This window comes from Periophthalmus magnuspinnatus, chromosome 19 (genome assembly GCF_009829125.3).
Source record: "Periophthalmus magnuspinnatus isolate fPerMag1 chromosome 19, fPerMag1.2.pri, whole genome shotgun sequence".
NCBI lineage: Eukaryota > Metazoa > Chordata > Actinopteri > Gobiiformes > Gobiidae > Periophthalmus > Periophthalmus magnuspinnatus.
Genome location: NC_047144.1, coordinates 11121562 through 11139720, shown reverse-complemented (window position 1 = coordinate 11139720; position 18159 = coordinate 11121562). Strand labels below are relative to the sequence as shown.

At 37.2% G+C, this 18159-nt stretch overlaps 5 protein-coding genes across 8 annotated transcripts; 3 read left to right on the top strand and 2 right to left on the bottom strand.

Moving 5' to 3' along the window:
- The first annotated feature begins 216 nt into the window (after nt 1-216).
- On the top strand, nt 217-13820 carry calcoco2 (calcium binding and coiled-coil domain 2). The gene is made up of 15 exons (XM_033985274.2): nt 217-312; nt 947-1120; nt 1196-1298; nt 1719-1876; nt 2396-2521; nt 2606-2731; nt 2926-3023; nt 3172-3229; nt 3295-3453; nt 3529-3717; nt 3881-3997; nt 4076-4256; nt 4721-4746; nt 5078-5662; nt 13810-13820. The coding sequence occupies exons 2-14, from the start codon at nt 950-952 to the stop codon at nt 5240-5242; spliced, it is 1677 nt and encodes a 558-aa protein (XP_033841165.1). The 5' UTR covers nt 217-312; nt 947-949; the 3' UTR covers nt 5243-5662; nt 13810-13820.
- On the bottom strand, nt 6349-9427 carry snf8 (SNF8 subunit of ESCRT-II). The gene is made up of 8 exons (XM_033985277.2): nt 9150-9427; nt 9018-9068; nt 8795-8933; nt 8593-8697; nt 7487-7559; nt 7255-7396; nt 6826-6900; nt 6349-6486 (listed from the first exon to the last, which is right to left on the bottom strand). The coding sequence occupies exons 1-8, from the start codon at nt 9198-9200 to the stop codon at nt 6349-6351; spliced, it is 774 nt and encodes a 257-aa protein (XP_033841168.1). The 5' UTR covers nt 9201-9427.
- On the top strand, nt 9946-14151 carry msl1b (MSL complex subunit 1b). Of its 4 annotated transcripts, none has more exons than XM_033985276.2 (9): nt 9946-10058; nt 10562-11262; nt 11358-11554; nt 11634-11941; nt 12078-12142; nt 12214-12281; nt 12354-12475; nt 12559-12631; nt 12719-14151. In XM_033985276.2, the coding sequence occupies exons 2-9, from the start codon at nt 10651-10653 to the stop codon at nt 12807-12809; spliced, it is 1536 nt and encodes a 511-aa protein (XP_033841167.1). In that variant the 5' UTR covers nt 9946-10058; nt 10562-10650; the 3' UTR covers nt 12810-14151. The 4 variants fall into 4 exon arrangements, with proteins under 4 accessions (XP_033841167.1, XP_055085267.1, XP_033841166.1 ...); XM_055229292.1 differs by having other exon boundaries at nt 9946-10293; XM_033985275.2 differs by having other exon boundaries at nt 9960-10058; nt 11634-11983.
- Nucleotides 14152-14244: 93 nt separating this feature from the next.
- chmp2a (charged multivesicular body protein 2A) lies at nt 14245-16578 on the bottom strand. The gene is made up of 6 exons (XM_033985279.2): nt 16436-16578; nt 15834-16001; nt 15570-15749; nt 15331-15461; nt 15189-15250; nt 14245-14962 (listed from the first exon to the last, which is right to left on the bottom strand). The coding sequence occupies exons 2-6, from the start codon at nt 15999-16001 to the stop codon at nt 14844-14846; spliced, it is 660 nt and encodes a 219-aa protein (XP_033841170.1). The 5' UTR covers nt 16436-16578; the 3' UTR covers nt 14245-14843.
- A 311-nt stretch (nt 16579-16889) lies between these two features.
- On the top strand, nt 16890-18091 carry mrm1 (mitochondrial rRNA methyltransferase 1 homolog (S. cerevisiae)). Its single transcript, XM_033984768.2, has one exon. It carries the CDS (start codon nt 16956-16958, stop codon nt 18069-18071), a length of 1116 nt encoding a protein of 371 aa, XP_033840659.1. The 5' UTR covers nt 16890-16955; the 3' UTR covers nt 18072-18091.
- Nucleotides 18092-18159: the final 68 nt, after the last annotated feature.

Genomic DNA, 18159 nt, shown 5'->3' with positions numbered 1-18159 from the left:
CAGATAAGTAGAAATCAACATTCAAACAACATATGAAGTTTTAAAAAAATATGTTTCATGATTGTTTGGGTAAAATAAAATGAATTGCTATGGTTTAATAAAATAATTGAAAAATAACACTGACAGGGATGTGGACTTAGTAGTTGACAATGTTAGTAGACCTATATAGCAAGAGTTTGTGCCAGAATAGCTTTACGTAATTAAAAAAAAAAATTGCATGCACGAGGTGTACATGAACGCACCATCCAGTTGAGACGGGGCAGTGGGATCGATCTTTGCGCCTGTGTGGATCCGACAAGAGACTGCGCACATGTAAGTTCATGGCTATATACAATTTACACTGTTTTAAAATATAGCAAAAATGTATCTAGTGGAACTTTTTTTTGTTAAAATTAGATTTTGTCACGTGCGAATCCACTTTCGGTTTCTTTATTTATTACCATTTTCTTACTCGTAGCTTTGTAGGTTTTAACTGAAAAAGTGGTTGGAAACACCTCATGACACTAAACCATGCTTTTATTCTAGTAAAAGTTTTAATATATCGTTTTCATACACACTAATGTGACGAACATAACTGGATAAACAGGAAGCGTGGCTCAGGAAGGACGTTTTGGTTGTTGTTTTTATTATGTCTGAATAGGCTTACAGTTCTTACAAATAAGGGCATGAAGAAGAAATATTAGCTTACGTATTTCTGTTTCATTATGACTCTGACTTATGCCAGTCAAGAAATGTAAAATTAATAAAACAAATAAATAGTCTATATATTGCATCAAACTTTGCTAATGATCCATGCCTCTAGTGTTTGCTGATGTGAAATCCAAATTTGTAACCCACGGCGTCTGCGCGAATTAGATCAAATGTAATGACACTTGTAGCATTACCTACTTTCTGCATGTTATATTAATTATATTTTTTGTACATTCTTAATACATTTGCATTTCAGGACATGGACAGCTCAATAGAAGCGGCCTCTGTGGACCCCACTGCAGCCACCTTTTCACAGGTGGTCTTCACTGATGTCCCACGCTCTTACCCCACCAACACCGGGGTCACTTGTAACTACACAGTCACCCCCTCTTTTCATCCCCATAATCGGGACTGGGTTGGGATTTTTAAGGTTAGCAAGACAGTATATTCAGTATACATTCATGATATTTGATTGTCTAATGTGTTGTTTAATAAAATTCTTCAGGTTGGGTGGAGTTCTGCAAAAGAGTATCATACTTTTATCTGGGTAGAGCCATGTCAAGATTCAGCAGGGCAGGAGACACTGATGAAACAAGCTGTTTTCAAGGGTGAGAGAAAGTTTAAGACCAGATCAAGTCCTGTTTTCATATATACCGACTTGTCCGCTTTTCTATGTGTACAGTAAACATATTTAGTATTAACCTTAATGTGCTTTATATATCTCTGTTAGAGCCATGGACATTCTACTCACTTTTCTGTGGCTATATTTCTATTATTGCAAGAACTTAACAAACAGGGCAAACTGGGAAGTGACATTTTACCCTGTCAAAGATTAATTATAATGTGTGATTAATATTATCAACACACATAGAGATTAAGCCCAAAACACTTAATATAATCTTTTGAGTAATGCAGTACCAAGATTAACTGTATTTTCTTTTAATAAACACAAATCTGTTTATAATAAAAGGGGTCAGATTGAGTACACTAATTATGTAATGGATAAACTATAAATATGTTTCCATTAGATTACTATTTGCCCAAAGATGATGAGTTCTACCAGTTCTGCTACATCGACAACACAGGACAAGTGCGAGGTGCCAGCACACCTTTCTGTTTCCTTAACCCCAGTGATCAAAGTCTGGACAGCAACCCTGATGATGACCTCCTAGTGATTACAACACAGGTATTATATGATACTTTGTGTGTTTGTAGGGTTCAAATGATATCTAAACATTCTATTCATGGGTTTCAGTTTCTTGTTATAGGTACCATTTTGCAGACTTTGGACCTTTTCAAAGATAGAATTGTTAGACTTGTTCATTGAAAATTGTGGGAATGGTGCTTATTTTCTTTTATTTTGCTTTATTTTCATCACTCTGAATACAGATATAGGTGTCATGGTTTAATAATAGAGATAGGTGATAGACAAAATTACTATCAAATTAATTATAATAGACTATAATTTGATAGAAAATGTATTAGAAATGCCATATTATCATTTCACAATCAATACAACTACTGCCACAGATAAAGTCAGAGTGCCCCGTTATCACATTCTACACTCAGATACATACTACTGCAATTCATATGATTGCAAAAAAGATGCAGAAATAAAATTTTTAAGAGACCAAAGGCCATGGTCTTGCCTGTACTCCAAGTTAAATAAAGATTTATATTGACTTAATCTGTTTTGTTGAACCAGGAACAAGTTGAACAAAGTGTACGGGAAAAGGCTGAACTGATGAAAGAGCTAGAGAAGATAAGAGCAGAAAATGAAACTTTAAAAAGTCATTTTCTAAAAGAACGACAAGAGGTCGAGAACTGCAAGGTAAGATTGTTGTGCGTCATAAAAGTCTTTACATGATAAATGCAATCGAGTTTACAAGTGCATTTGTGGTCTATTGTTTTAAAGGGGTTGAACACACAGAAAGAGCAAGAGTGGCGCACCCTAATCTCGGAAATGGATCAAATCAAGGAAGAAAGAGATCGACTCAAAAGTGATGTACAGAAGCAAAAAACAGAAATGGACAATTTAAAGGTTTGTTGACAATGGTTTGCATTGTTTGGGTCAATGTTTGTTAAAATTACATTTGATTACAAAACAAAATGTAAGTCTTGTTTTTCCACAATTAAAACTACATGTAAGATCAGATAAGATATGCCTTTATTAGTCCCACAGTGGGGAAACTCCATGTGTTAGACCTTTTAAAATATAACTTCTTTAAAACACAGGAAAAATATGACAAAGCACTGAAAAAAATTAAAATGATGAAGGAGGAACGAGATAAACTGAAGGACATCAATGAAACTCAAAAATCAGTAATATCTGAGTAAGTCACCAATTTGTTTTTTTTTATACATTTATTGTACTGCCATAAGTAGATGTGTTTTTCATTTAGACTTTTCCAATCTCTTTTGTTATTATAATTGGCATTCTTTGTCAATATATAGTATAACAATAACTTATTTTTCATTCAGGCTCAAAACTAAAGAAAAGGAGTTTTTAAGAGCACAAGATGACCTCCAGCTCTTAAAGGTAAAGATAAACTACTGAAAGATTCATATTAAAGCAAATAAAAAACTTTAAAATACTCTCTTTAGGTTGATCTACAGTGCAGTGAAACAGAGAAACAGAGAATAAGCACTGAGCTGCAAACGTTGCAAAGCAAAATTCAACAATTAAAAGAGGAAAATCTGGAAATACAAAGGAAATCATATAAGCAGGAGCAAGTTCAAAATGGTCCCGTTGAGGACTTGAAGGTGAAGGAATAATACTATGATATGTGAAAATACAATACAACCAATTTGTGTTATTAAATTAAACTTATGATTTAGATAAAGTGCCAGGAGCTTACAGATGAGCTACAACAGGCTCATAGATCATTGGCAGCAGAGAAGGAAGAGTCCAAAAACCTCAGAAGACAAACAGAGGCTGTAGAGACAGAAATGACAAAAATCAAAGAACAGCAGGACAAAATGGCGGAATACAGTCAAGATCTGGAAAGGAGGAATAACAAATTGCAGGTACAACACACAAGATGAATAACTATAGTAAAATAGTTAGTTATCTACCAATTAATAAAGGACATTTAATTACATTAAATTATGAATTAATATTGCAAAATAGGGCCATTAAAATAGTGGTATTTGTTTAAAAAGCCTGTCAAATTATCCATCATATTTTCAGATTCAGCTAAGGGAGGCCCATGAAAACATTGCTGAAAAAGATGCCTTGAGAGAACAGCAAGAAGATGGGATCAAGCTTGACAGACGCGAGAAGGAAGAGCTTGCAAGAGAAAACCAGGTGGAGTGACAGGAAATTTCTACCTACAATTTTAATGCCAACTTCTTTTTCAGAACTATGGTTTATATATGTTTCCAGGCCCTAAAAAACGACATTGAAGAACTGCGCAGAGCTTTTGCAGAACATCCACAAAATGTGTTGGAAAGTGTGTATGACCAGGTCAGACCTGAACAAAACACACAACAACCAAACATGGATGATGAGCAACTCAATACAACAGAGAGGTCAATCCCACCTGAGAACCCATATGAAAACACTGGTCAGTTATCACTTTTTTCATTTTAAACACGAAATCTACTTCAAATGTGGTCTGTAATAATATGCATGCAAACGTCCATGTTATATACAGCTGCTATGTGTAACATTTCTGGCTGGTGGTCTACTTCCTGATTGTCACTGATGAGAGTTTATTTGCCTGGAATGTTCCACTGTATGTCATTAAACATATTTATCATGTATATATTGAATTACAGGTGTTTATTGTTAAAAGAATACCTGGAAAAACACTGTGAGCAAGGTGACCTCTCCACAGATCCGACCTGTTACTTGGCCAGTTGGTATTTCCATGGAGATAGAACAGTTTAATGCCATATTGTGGAACATTCCAGACAAAGAAATCTCCATGGAGACAATAGTGGCAGATCCTCTACTAGAAAGTTACATAGTGCACCTTAAATGAACTTCAGATTGCAATATAGTAATTTGCGTGTCCTATTTTTGCAGTAAACACAGAAAACATAGAGGAAGAGGTAAGGTTTTTTTTATCTGTATGTGCGTAAAGCCAGAATTTAAAATTTTATGGTTATCTTCATTATATTATAGTTTTGTTATTTTGTAATGATAGGTTTCATCATGTATACAGTAACTTATTTGAAAACAATGTTGGGTTTACGCCTATACCTTTCCATTACCTCTTTCAACTAATGGATAAACTATTATTCCTGAACTTAGGAGTTATTAAGAGTAAACTGAATGCTCCAACTCGGCAACGGGCCGCGTCCAGTTTATTTCTAATGTGGATTTAAAACATAATCCATCCCATATTTTGTTACCATGTGGGCCTCTCTATTTTTACCTCAGGAGTGCTTGGTGTGTCGCTACTGCCAGGAGCGTTTCCCAGGAATCACCCAGAATGAACTAGAGCAGCACGAGCAGAGCCACCGTGTTTGTCCTTTCTGCACCATAATTTGCGATGAAATGGGGCAAAGAGAGTTTGAAGACCATGTATACGCCCATGAGTTGTAACAGCAGCAAAGCCATTACTGCTATATTTGTAAATATTTTAACCTAAATTATGCTATGGTTGTCTTTTCATTCCATAGAAGTGTATGATTTTTTTCCCAAATAAGGACAATCTATGAACTACACTGTGGAGTTAGGTTATTATGATATACACATTTCTCATGTAGAGTCAAGCATGTAGCACTTATGTAAGAGGTGGAAGTTCAAAGCTATGCAATAATTTCAGCTATTTGTACCTATTCAAGAAGTTATTTTTATAAATCACACCAATCAAAATATTGTTGTTTTCTGTCAGCAAATTAATCTGCCATCAAAATGAGTTTAAGTTTACATGTTGTAAGTATATTATGTTTATGGTTAGGATGCAGCAAACATCTATATGGCTTTTTTATTAGAAAGAATTTAGGTTAAACAGTAATGATTGTGTAGCAGAGCAAGACAAAAATGTGCTCAAACAGCCATGTCTGTATCATAACACAGTTATATAAAGTTAAAATAAAACATGGAAATGATTTGACTCTCAGTATTACAACTATTAACTGTGATCACCCAGATTTAGTTTCAGGGACATATGGATGGGCAATATTGACAAAATAATATTTATTTATATCATATTTGTGCAACTGGCTACAAACCCTGGAAATACCTTGTTTAGCATTCAGTTTGGTGTGAAAAGATCTTAAAATTGAACACAAAATTCAGACATATCACCTTATACCTTCTATTCTACAAGTTTATGTTCTTGTTTAATCATCTATTTTGGCTGCATTTTAACACTTTTCTTGCGATAATAATCTATATACTCAATATTCTATTTTTGCATACCTTTAAAAGAACAATTTAGAGATTATCTAAAGTATATGATATATTGCCCACCTGTGCCCAAATCTACGGGAAATGCATCTCTTGCCCTCAGTAGTTGTACAAGTGTTAGTTTTGCATAGACAGACTGAGAGGCTGTCGCACAGCAATTTTTTGCTTAGCTTGTGCAGAACATGATCCCAGTGACTTCACCCCCTTCTGCCAATGTGACCCTTCTCTTGGGCACATTTTGTTTATCAACAAAGTCCCTAGTCACTGTGTTTACAGTCCGACCCTTCAACTCTTCTTCAAGGGGTCATCTGATTGGCTTCCTCTGGTGTAATGTCCCGGGAAGTCAGCTCGGAGAACAGAGCTGGTAGCCAGTACTGAGGTTCCCCAGCTGCTTGAGAGTCCAACCAGGCCAGTCCCTCCTTCAGGAGGTGATCCTGCGAACAAAACAATAGACTGTAAAACAGAAGCTGCCCCATAGAAAGAATGCCTGTAATGTTGTTCATTAGCACAACACCATAACTGCAGTCCTCAATGCTATTTTTAGTTAAACATCTGTCCTTCTAAGAAAATATGTTCAATACATTACACGCATTCATAAATGGCCAAAGAAAGTAAACCTTGATTTACAATTGAATTATAAAAGCAACTTTGATTTTTATTATGTTAGCAGTTTTCTTCATGTGGTATGAAATAGTAATGTATGAGACATGTAACCGGATGAACAGGTTATGTAATGCGTCATGGTTACTGTAAATAAGTTGGTATGCACTTACCAAGACATGTGAAGCTCGCTCTTTCTCCCATTTAAGACTTTCTTTTATTTCACTAACTGTCACGTAACCTTTTTTCTGCAAAGGGACAGAGCCAACCAAACAATGTGAAGCCAAATCACAAAAATAATATATATACTACAACACCAGAAAACCAGCTTGCTTATAGTGTCTTGCTTATAGCCTATATGAAGTATTTGTGTGGTGGTCAACAGGGTTGTAGGCACATATAGGCTGCCTTGCTTGCATTACCACCTATTGTGACTATAAGGAGTGAATCAATACTGTATGACATTGTAAAGCAACTTTAAGGGTCAACAGAAGTGTTATTACTTTTATTTTTTTCTGAAGGAATTTCAGAGAGCAGGGAAAATATACAAGATTAATAGAAAAATACAAGGGGTCAGTTGTTTATGTTCTCTCAGATCTTACCTCTGCCAGCTGTAGTACAACCGTGTGGTCCATGTTGAGCTCGGCTGGCACTGACTGCACCAAATATGAACCACCAACAGGGATCATCCCAAACCCACTCCCCATCACCTTCAGTTTCTTTATGGCTCTCACCAAGTCATCTCTAAAACACAAAGAAAGCATTTTATGCAACTAGATTTTTGATGCTATAGTTTTAATACCATTACTGAATCATAATACTTAGAATACTTACTGGCTAACATCCTGTGCATATTTTCCCCTTCCTTTCAATACTCTCTGATGAAGTTCATCAAGAGTAATAAGCCCTGCATAAAAACACATAAATGCATGCAAATGGTTATGTAAACTGACAGACACCGATTTTTGTTTTATCACATGAATGTCTGTGTAATCCAGATCTGATCCATAGTAAAAGCCAAAGTAAAATCTGTCAACTTGACAAAATGTTGTAGAACTTGAAGGTACACGTACTAGGGACAGCACTGCGCCGGACTTGTATTAGGTTGTATGTATTAGGGAATAAACCTCTTGTGAGTCTACTCTCTGGTCTCCAGTGATTCTTCTGATCGGATAAAAGGAACATGCTTACAGACTGAAGACATTTCGCTGCTCATCCAAGCCGCTTCTTCAGTTCTGGGCATATAGCTGGTGGACACTGCCTTATATCTATCTGAAGGGAGGAGCTAACTACACTAAAACTGTAAGCAGCTATTGTTTACAGTTTCAGCCTTAATGGCCTCCATTCAACCTTTAATGACCCTACTGGCTGCTGTTTGATTCACATGATCAAACAGCAGGTATTGGTCAGTGAGTGAGTGTGGTTTACCTGGAGACCCTGGTCCTCTCCTATAGTTGCTGCACAATCTAAAAAAGGCCAGCCCTTTCATGATAGTGAGGTAAAGAAAGAAATAGTTTGAGAGGGGAGTTAAAGAAGCTATTTTTGTTAGGAAAGACAATTCTTCCTTAAACAGGAATGGGGGCCTGAGACATCACCTGTGCCCAATTTATAATTCCAAAGCAAACTAAAGAAACAAATGGAACAATAGAGAAAGCCAGTAGGGCCATTAAAGGTTTAATGGAGGCCATTAAGGCTGAAACTGTAAACAATAGCTGCTTACAGTTTCAGCGTAGTTGGCTCCTCCCTTCAGATAGATATAAGGCAGTGTCCACCAGTAATCTGACCAGAACTGAAGAAGCAGCTTGGATGAGCAGCAAAATGTCTTCAATCCTACAACATTTTGTCCAGTTGACAGATTTAACTTTGGCTTTTATTATCACATAAATGGAAATACAATTATGTAAAATATAGTCATATTTTTAAAAAAAAACAACTCAAACCTCCATTTCTGTGTTTTAGAGCAAGGCAAACTTCAATAATTTGCACTCCAAGTTCATAATAGAAGTCTCCAACTCCAAGCATCTCTGACCAAAAACCTTTGCCAGCTGTGAATGAGATAATATTGTATATTGAAATCAAATGGATGGTTTTGTTTACATATATTCCTTCAGTATGTACCTAATGAAGCCAAATAAAACTTACATGCAAGAGGGTCCACCCCTATGGTGGCACACATTTCTTGAAATTGAACTCTGAACTGAGGATTCTTGCGAATCTCTTGTTTATGTTTACTGGCAAATTCTTCCAGGTGGGACTTAAATGTTTCCAGCTGTTTGGACATCTGTCAATGAAAGAGGAACAAAAATAACAACAACTTTAATATTGATTATTTAATATATATATATTTTAAATAAAATGGCCTTACTTGAATAATTTGGTCTTCTGCCAAAACAGTTCCCCTCTCTTTATATTTGGCCTGCAAAAGTAAGAAAAGAATTATCACTTAGAAGTAATACACACAAATACATATTAGAAACTTGACAACAATGTTTCATACCTCTGCCAGCTTCTTCTTGGCAATAGCCCCAGCTCCAACTCCTCTTCGCATCTTGTTGCTTTATATCTATACTTACTAGCCTTTTCAAATTTGGCAGAACAAATTGTTATCCACGCAATGTAACCTCTATTTACTTTTCTGTCACGATTATATATTGGACTAAAACGCTACTCGTTTTCATAACACCCTGAAAATTACATAAAATAACGAAAAAGAACACCTGCCACCTTTACTTGTCAAGGGAGCGATGTTGCCATTTTGATGAACAGGAAGTGCCCACTATAAGCGTTTCATTTAGATATTGACTAAGCAGCGCCCTCTAGTGTGTTGGTGAACGTAGTGATGAGTGAATTGCAATAACATGATTTGGCAAAAAATGCTGTAAAGCAGTACTGCCGTAAGATGATGATGTAGGCAGCTATGCAAAGAGGACTCGTGCAAGTAGCAACCTTGCTGCCAGAATCTTTTAAACCTGTATTACTAGAGAATCAATCATGGACCACTCTGGTAACTAGGTGGTGTAGTTAAGTATTTGGATAATAGATTTAGAATAAATGTAAACTATCCCGACCGAATCATGTGAGCACATTGGCACACACGACTTGCATGGGAAATACAAAAGATGCCTATTGCACTTCTGCAGTGGCACAATCGCAAATATTAAAGAATATGTTATATCCATAGACTGCGTATTATCATGTGTTTGACAGTAACTATGTTTAATTGGGGGCAATGAGCAACACCAGAGTTGTCCCTGAGTGCACTGTACACTGACTGATTGTAGCCGCACTTCAAAACACAAGAAATGGCCATATGAAAGGTTGCGCATGCGCGGTACTCGTCGCTTTAAAACAAGTCTTGAGGAGGGAACATGAAGGCAGCTGCAGGTGGACTTGAATAACATCAGTGGTATGTTATACAATCATTATTGACTCCATATAAAAATGACAGATACCCTACAGCCGTAACAACTTAGTAGTTACAACTGTTCCTCATCAAACATCGATTACTTGCTCAAACTCAGTGGCTAGCTTTAGCGTGCTAGCAGGCTGTTATTGTTTTTCATGAGAAACCAAAATGGAGGAGATGGTTGGTGCCAGTGTCCTGCGCAGCCACTCCCGAGTACTGCCTTGGACCTGTGATGGTAAATTGTTTGCTTTGAAATTGATTTCTTTATAAATCTCTCTGTTGATTGTTTAGAAACGAAATGCAGTGCTAATCTAGCGCAACGTTAGCTTAAATTCTTTACCGGCTGGCGGTTAAGAAGCAAAAGGATGCCCGAAGATCTGGAACGTCTTGTTAGTACTAACGTTAATTATATGCGCCTGCTAGGCTTTGTTCCGTCTGCATTTGCACTCGATTAATGCAAAGATATTAACAATGTGTGTCATTGTGCCTGCTTTGTTCTGCAGGGGTGCAGCTCCAGCCTACATGAGGAGTAGCTGTGGTTGAATCGCACCGCCGAGGCGTTGCAGAAACGAGGGAGCCAAATGTGTTCGCCATGACTCTGAGGTCCACGTTGTTTCCAAAAGCAGGATTCAAGCACAACGCCGACAGCATCGACTTTGAAGCTCCCCACATCGGGACCGCTACCGTCAGTCCCGTGAGCCTGAAGAGGGAGTGCTGTGACTTTGTTATAAATGTCCATGACGCACAGGACGGCGCGATCCCGAACAAGGACGTAGACCAGAATTATATGACTAGTAAAGTTGCTATTGCTGCAACAATAGCAGAAGCAGTTCAAGGAAACAACACAACTGTAGGGGTATTGTCCCCTGTCAGACAAATGGGGGGTGAGGGAACCCCAGTGAAAGGTAAACCCCTCTCTGACAATATGGATAACCCTCAGATGGTTTTAAACAATAACCCTAAAGATGCAGGGGCAGATGACAGCGCCAAGGGGGTTGTACAAGGAGTTCTTGGTTCTGCCTCTATAGAAGTCTCATCTGAGGGAAAATGGAGGAACATCAGGAAGACGCCGGCCAATCCTCACACACAGGCCAATTGTCTCCGTCAGATCCTGCTTCTTCAACTGGACCTCATTGAACAACAGCAGCAACAACTACAGTCCAAGGACAAGGAGATAGATGAGCTCAAAGCAGACAAAGAAACAGTATGTAACAGTACATATTTGTCTCTGAAAATATCCAACAACATGTCACCAAATTGATTACAATGCATTTAACAATGGTTCAATTCTTTTACCAGTTGCTGGCCCGTATTGAGCGCATGGAGCGTCGCTTGCAGCTCACAAGGAAAGATGTGCCACGCGACAAACGTCTTTTCCAGCCTCTGGAGCCTTGGACCCCGGATAAAGAAGACATTTGGGATCTAGAAGTAGAAGAGAGTTCTCAGCCAAATCCACCCACTCCACAAAATTTTCGTAGTAGCAAAGGCCAAAAAAGGTTCTTAAACTATAACAGTGCTGCCAATATAGGTGCCAGTTCCATTTAAATAAAAAAAATGTTTTGCTTTTATTTATAGAAAATCATGCTTTGGAGAGATAAAGGTCCAGAAATCAAGGTCAAAAGGTGCAAAGCTCAGTCCTAAGTCAGAGATTGAGCCTGGGTCGCCTCTACAGCGAGAGCTGCGTAGTAAAGAAACCCCAGAGAAGATGCTCAGGTGTGGCTCAGAGAAGGACATGCTCCAGTGTAAAGAGGACCCCGAGCTCAGCTGTCAGATGGAGGATCTACCCTTCATGTCAACAACAGAGATGTACCTCTGTTGTTGGAACCAACCTCCCTTGTCCCCTCTGCGAGAAACTTCCCCTAAAAAGGAGGAAGAGGTGGCCAGTGAGTCGACTCCTCATGTAGTACATGATATGCTGATTATTTGTAAGCCAAATCTATAATGTTACAATCACTGTCACCGTCTAGTCTCAAACACCTTGGTCACAAGTTAAGTTTTTTTTAATTTGTAACTTTTTAGTTCCGTCCTGGAGGGAAAATCACATTGAGCCCCTGGAGGAGGACCCGTCTTTTATCCCTCCTGAGGTAAGAATATTTGTTTGTAAATGGCCTCTACTCTCACTATAATTAATATTTGCCATTTCAACCACATGAAGGCCCTGGATGACAACATATTTTTGAAGCGACATTCAAAGTTGGAATTAGATGAGAAGAGAAGGAAGAGGTAACTATTGTATTACTTGAAAGGTGAGGGAAGATTCAAATGTGTTTAATCTCATGTTTTCCCTCTCTTAAGATGGGATATACAGCGCATCAGAGAGCAACGCATGTTTCAGCGTTTGCAGCAGCGTATGAATAAGAAGAAAGTGCAGGAATCTGAGCCAGAGCTTTCCTCATTCTACCCTGAAACTGAAGATGGTATACTCCAATGAATACAAATTTTATAACTTAAAACAAGCAGCTATTATTAGAATATATACTGGAGTTTTGTTTCCTTTCAGTTGAAGCTATAGTGATTACTCCCTTCCTACCTGTCGTTGCATTTGGCAGACCATTGCCCAAACTCTCTCAACAGTAAGTAGGGTTCAGGTTATATTCATATGCAAGTTCCAACTACATCAATCAAGTGTGTGCATTAAGAGATACTGCCTTTTGTTCCAGGAACTTTGAGCTGCCTTGGCTGGATGACAAGAGCAGATGCCGTATAGAGGTGCCGAAGAAGCAAACTCCACATCGGACCTGTAGGAAGTGAAGCTTGAATGTCAGATTGCACTGATCAGTCTTGTCTAGAGCAAAGTCACTGCTCAGTGGCCATGTATAACTGCTGTCAGTTTCACAAGGAAGTGTTGTTTTTAGTTGCATCAACCACAACAGATCAGTGTCTGCTGAAAATAATAACAGGTGATTTCTGCACCAGTTGGCCTCTCATACATGTAACAGTGGGACTAAAGGCTTGATGCCGCAGTCTTCCCATTAGCAGCTGTTATTATGAAAACGTATCATATTCTGATTGAAAATGTTTGCATGTGGTAGAATCCAAATACACTTTATTACGGCCTACTCACTGACATTGATTTTAAGGTCCTTTTAAAACAGAACATTCATACAGGTTAAAAATACAATTGGAGACTTCAAACATCAACTCATTAACTATTTTGACTGAAAATGTACATGTATGGCAGTAACATAATATAATCAGTTACTACGCTCTTCAAAGGTAAAAAAGTCAAAATTTGACCGTATTGTGCTGTGTATTGCTTCTATTAACATGCAGAAAAAACATCAATAGATGTTAGATGTTATACCTGGGCTTGAACCACATTCAGCATGATGCCATTAAATGCAGTTCTTAATCTAATACCCACAACTATATCAAAGTTGTGTCTTGAAACAGAAAATATATTTTTGACAAAGCAATTTAGTGTGACAACAAGTGATTGATTTTGTTATTTTATGTGAGTTGCATGAACTGTTTCAAAACAGTAGCATGGTGAATTCAAGATTTGAGTGTTTTTTTCCAAAACCTTTTTTTTTTTACTTGAAAGCATGAAAACAGGTGAGCGCTATCGCTGTATTCATACAAGTTCCAAGTAAAAGCAGCACAACTTGGGTTCGGATTTTTGTGTTAAAGATTGTTCAATATGCTTATGAGCCTGTAATTATTAGGCATATCTTGTATGCATTGGTGTATAAGAATGCAGTTAGCTGACATTCAAAATAGCCTTGTCAAAAACAAGCTGCTCTAGCTGTAGTAATAGCAGTGCAACATGCTGCCGGTTAATCTTTGTCGTCAAAGTGATTGGTTATTCTAACGTTCGTCACTGCTTTACTCACTTGTTTCACGATGCAATTGTTCCTACAGCTTCAGTACAACTGTCTAGCATACTGTATGTGTCAGCTGATTTTGGAAATACAACATTGATCTATTTGTAAATAGGTATCAGACAAATGTACATAAACATGGCTGTTATTTTTTTATTATTTAATGTTGAAGTGTTCAGTACATTCAATTGTTCTATGATTGTATGTTGACAAATGGACAGATTTGAAAGTTACAAATTACAATTTTCAGAATAAAACAGATCTAGTCTAAAGTGTATTTGATCACTTGATTTTAAAGTGTGTTCAGTTTTGAAAAGTCATTACTTTAAACTGAGATAAGAAACTGAGCATTTATTACAACACAATCTGGTTGGAAAAGTTTATTGAATAAAGAAAACAAAAACAGTTTTAAAAAAGACCCCACCCATAGCCATTTGGTTAAGAAACATCAAAACATGTATGATTTCAGAGTTCACTATGAGCCTGTAATTATTAGGCATATCTTCTAATCATTGGTGTATAAGAATCCAGTTAGCTGCATTCTTATTCAAATGTTGCTATGCCGAACATTTGAATATATATTTATAGACCCCCTTTTTCATGTGATGGCTTTGACAACGGCTACAAATGATATAATGGAATTAATGGGAGTACAAAAAATGAGTTGAAGTTTCTCAGTTCTAAGGCCCAACCAATTAAATATCCTCATGGTTTGTAGTGTATATATATACATAATTGTGAATGACTATGAATGTTAGTATTAACACAAACATTTTTTGGCTGTCAATGATATATATGACTTTGCTAGATTGTTTTCATAAACAATCACACCAACAGAAAACAAAAAGAAAGCCATTTACCTCTAATGCTGAGGTATATAAACAAGCCATCTATTCAAAAACAACTCGCAATTGTTTACACTGCATCTGTATTAACACCTTCACAAAAATGCTCTTTAAAGTTTTTAATCTTTTCTTAGGTTGTTCAACCGTTCCTCCAAATCAGCATCTGCATCAGCCAGGGCAGCTTGGGGCTCTGCTTTCTTTCCAGCCACTGACAGGCTTCCACCAGTAGATGGCAGGTCTAGAAAAACATTGACAAATCAATAAGATGGACTCCTTTCTTTCTTATATATATATATATATATATATATATATATATATATATATATATATATATATATATATATATATATATATATATATATATAATATAAATTGTGAATGTGTGAAAAATGCCTGAACTAGCATGTGTATATCTTACTAACAAATATGACTTTTGAATAATATTATGTTGAAAATGCTCTTACTTGACAGCTCATCGGTCAGATTAAGGCCCAGCTCATCCAACACTTGTGATACGATAGCATCACTGAAAAAAATCAGGAAATGTCAGCTATATAAAAATACCTGTAAAACACAAATATGTAGCATTCTATATTACTATGTTACCTCTCCTCTTCATCGTCCTCATCTCCCATGGCGTCATCAATGGCATCGTTCATCATCTCCTCTTTCATATCCATAATTTCACTTTGTTTTTCAAACTCCATCATTATCTTCTGGATTTGAGGAAGTTTCAGCTGCACTCATAGAATAAACAAACATTATATTATATAAAAGAAAAATATTTTATATTAAAGTTGTACAATATATTAACTACTTTAACATTCTATATAAAAAATACAGACCTGTCGGTTCATTGTTGCCATAGCTTTGGTGACTCCTTTCATTGCCTGAGCCATGCTGTTGTTGGACTTAAGTGTCTGAATCTTTAAACTGACTGCTTGAATGTTGGCTCTCATCATAATAAACTTCTTAACGTAACGTCTTGTTCGAACCAAATCTTTGGCCATTATTTTCACTGCATCCTATAAAAGGTAATTTATATTAACATTTGATCACCATTTAGTAACAATAAGAAACAAATAAGAATTTTGACAATTTTATCTCACCATCTGTCCTTGTTTTGCCATTTTCTTTATGTCAGCAATAATCTTCTTTTCCTGTTGCTCCAGTTTGGCTTTTTCTCTGTCCAACTCTCTCATTGCTTTGTTGAGAGCCCTCTGGTTTTGCCTCAACATCTCCTCAGGGGTCTTCCTCTTTCCAAACAAAAACTCCATCTACAATCAAATGCTCAAATTAAATGATGAAATGATTTATAATTTCATGTTTTTTCATTGTTACTTTTAAGTATCACGAACATCTACACAATATAAAGTTTTAAATGTCTTAAGTCGTCTAAATATAAAGCAATTGAATGGCCAGATATATTAAACCCGTGACGAGTAATGATCTATTATGTAGGTGTGGAACTATGTGAAGGTTCATCTACAACAACCACGCCGGTTAGGTTTAAGATATAAAAAGGAGTTTAATTGTATATAGTCAAACAATCAGCTACGATCAACAACGATTTCTTCTAAAAAGGTATATAGTTAAGCAGAAGGCCCCAAAATAGTATTTTCCACTCATGTTTCAACCAGAGGTACGACTCAACAGACAAACTATTACGACGAACCCATAAATAACAGCTGTCACTGTTTCTGAAACCTACCGTGTATGACAGGTGTCGTGGGCAGTGGGTATTTCAGAAGATATTCGTCGGCAAAGGTGTTTTTACCGACTTCTGACAGGAATTTTAAACGTTTATTTGTTTTCTTTCCTTTTCTTCCGTGTTGGGACAGTTTCACTTCCGGGAAATTACGTACATATTGTGGCGCGCCAAACTCATTACCAAAATAATAGAAGTAAGATAAAACATGTATCTCTTATCTCCAGATTTAATTTACTATAACTATTTCTTTGACATTTGTCAGTAGATATATTATATTTTCTTCTTAGATATTAATTTATGCTCGTGAGAAGAAGGCAACGTCAAAGTTTCAAACTTCGAACGTTTTAATTTGTAGACTGTATTTGCTGGCCGTTTCCTCGCTTATATGACACATCCATGACGCCCGTTTGGGTTAAATAACTTCTGAGAGAAAACTCCTTTTTGGTTGCTGGACTCAACGATTATCTGCGAGCCTGTTCTGTAATACGTCATTTACTAACCAGTTGAATCCTAATACAATATGTGGGTCTCGTTATGGAGGAAATGTGTTCGTCAGTCATTCTCAGCTGTTAGCAGTGGAAATACTTATCATACCAACAATGCTCTTTTTTCTGAGAAGAATTCTGCAATGAAAAGACCAAGGACAGTGGCAACCAAATCTAAGCCAAAACCTGCATTTTCAAGAGAGAAGGTAACTAAAGCCACGGCGTGGAGCAGCGAGGCACCCAGGCATCTCAAAAGAAGTGTCTCATCTGAACTCGAAAAACTGTTTCTGGATGATGGACACACTGCTAAGAGAGATCGGACTGTCAAGCAAAAAACAAACCTATTTTCAAAATTAGACCACTTTGAATTTGTATTTGGGATATCTCCTTGCTTATTGGCAATCACACATGGTAGAAGGAGGATTTGGGGACTTTTTGTTAAGGAAGGGGACAACTCTCTTAGAGCTCCTGTTTTGAAGATTTGTCAAGAGGCTCACAGTCATGGAGTGCCAATTCACCGTGTGAGTAAAAAGGACATTGATAAGATGGCTCCAGGATGTGTACATCAAGGAGTATGTCTACAAGCAAGTCCCCTAACTTATGTCACAGAGGAAAATCAAAATCAAAGTTGGCTCCTCCCCAGAAAAGACAAAAACATGCCACTTTGGCTGGTTTTAGAAAATGTACAAGACCCTATGAACCTAGGTGCCATTTTGCGGTCAGCCTATTTTCTTGGTGTAGACAAAGTAGTCAGCAGCATTTCTCAAAGCTGTCCATTGTCCCCAGTTGTGAGCAAAGCCAGCTCAGGTGTCATGGAGGTGATGGAGGTGTATGGATATAAAAATCTTGGTGAATTGCTGAAATTGAAGCAAGCACAGGACTGGGATGTGGTAGGGACAGTTGGGGCAGAATTTAAAGAGTCTCATGTAACCAAATGTTCAGATTTTACTATGTCTAAACCTACCTTGTTGTTGATTGGCGGTGAGGGTGGAGGCCTTTCTCAAGAGCTACAAGCTCACTGTCAGACCCTTCTGACCATTCCTGCGGGAAGACCACTGTTTTCAGGAATAGAGTCACTCAATGTGTCAGTAGCGACTGGTATTCTGCTTCACTCTTTATTGTATTCAAGATGTTCAAAGAAGTCAATGTGATGCATAAAAGTGTACTGTCATTACTTCAAACAAAATCTATTAAGATAAGATAAGACAAGATATGAGATAAGATATGAGATAAGATATG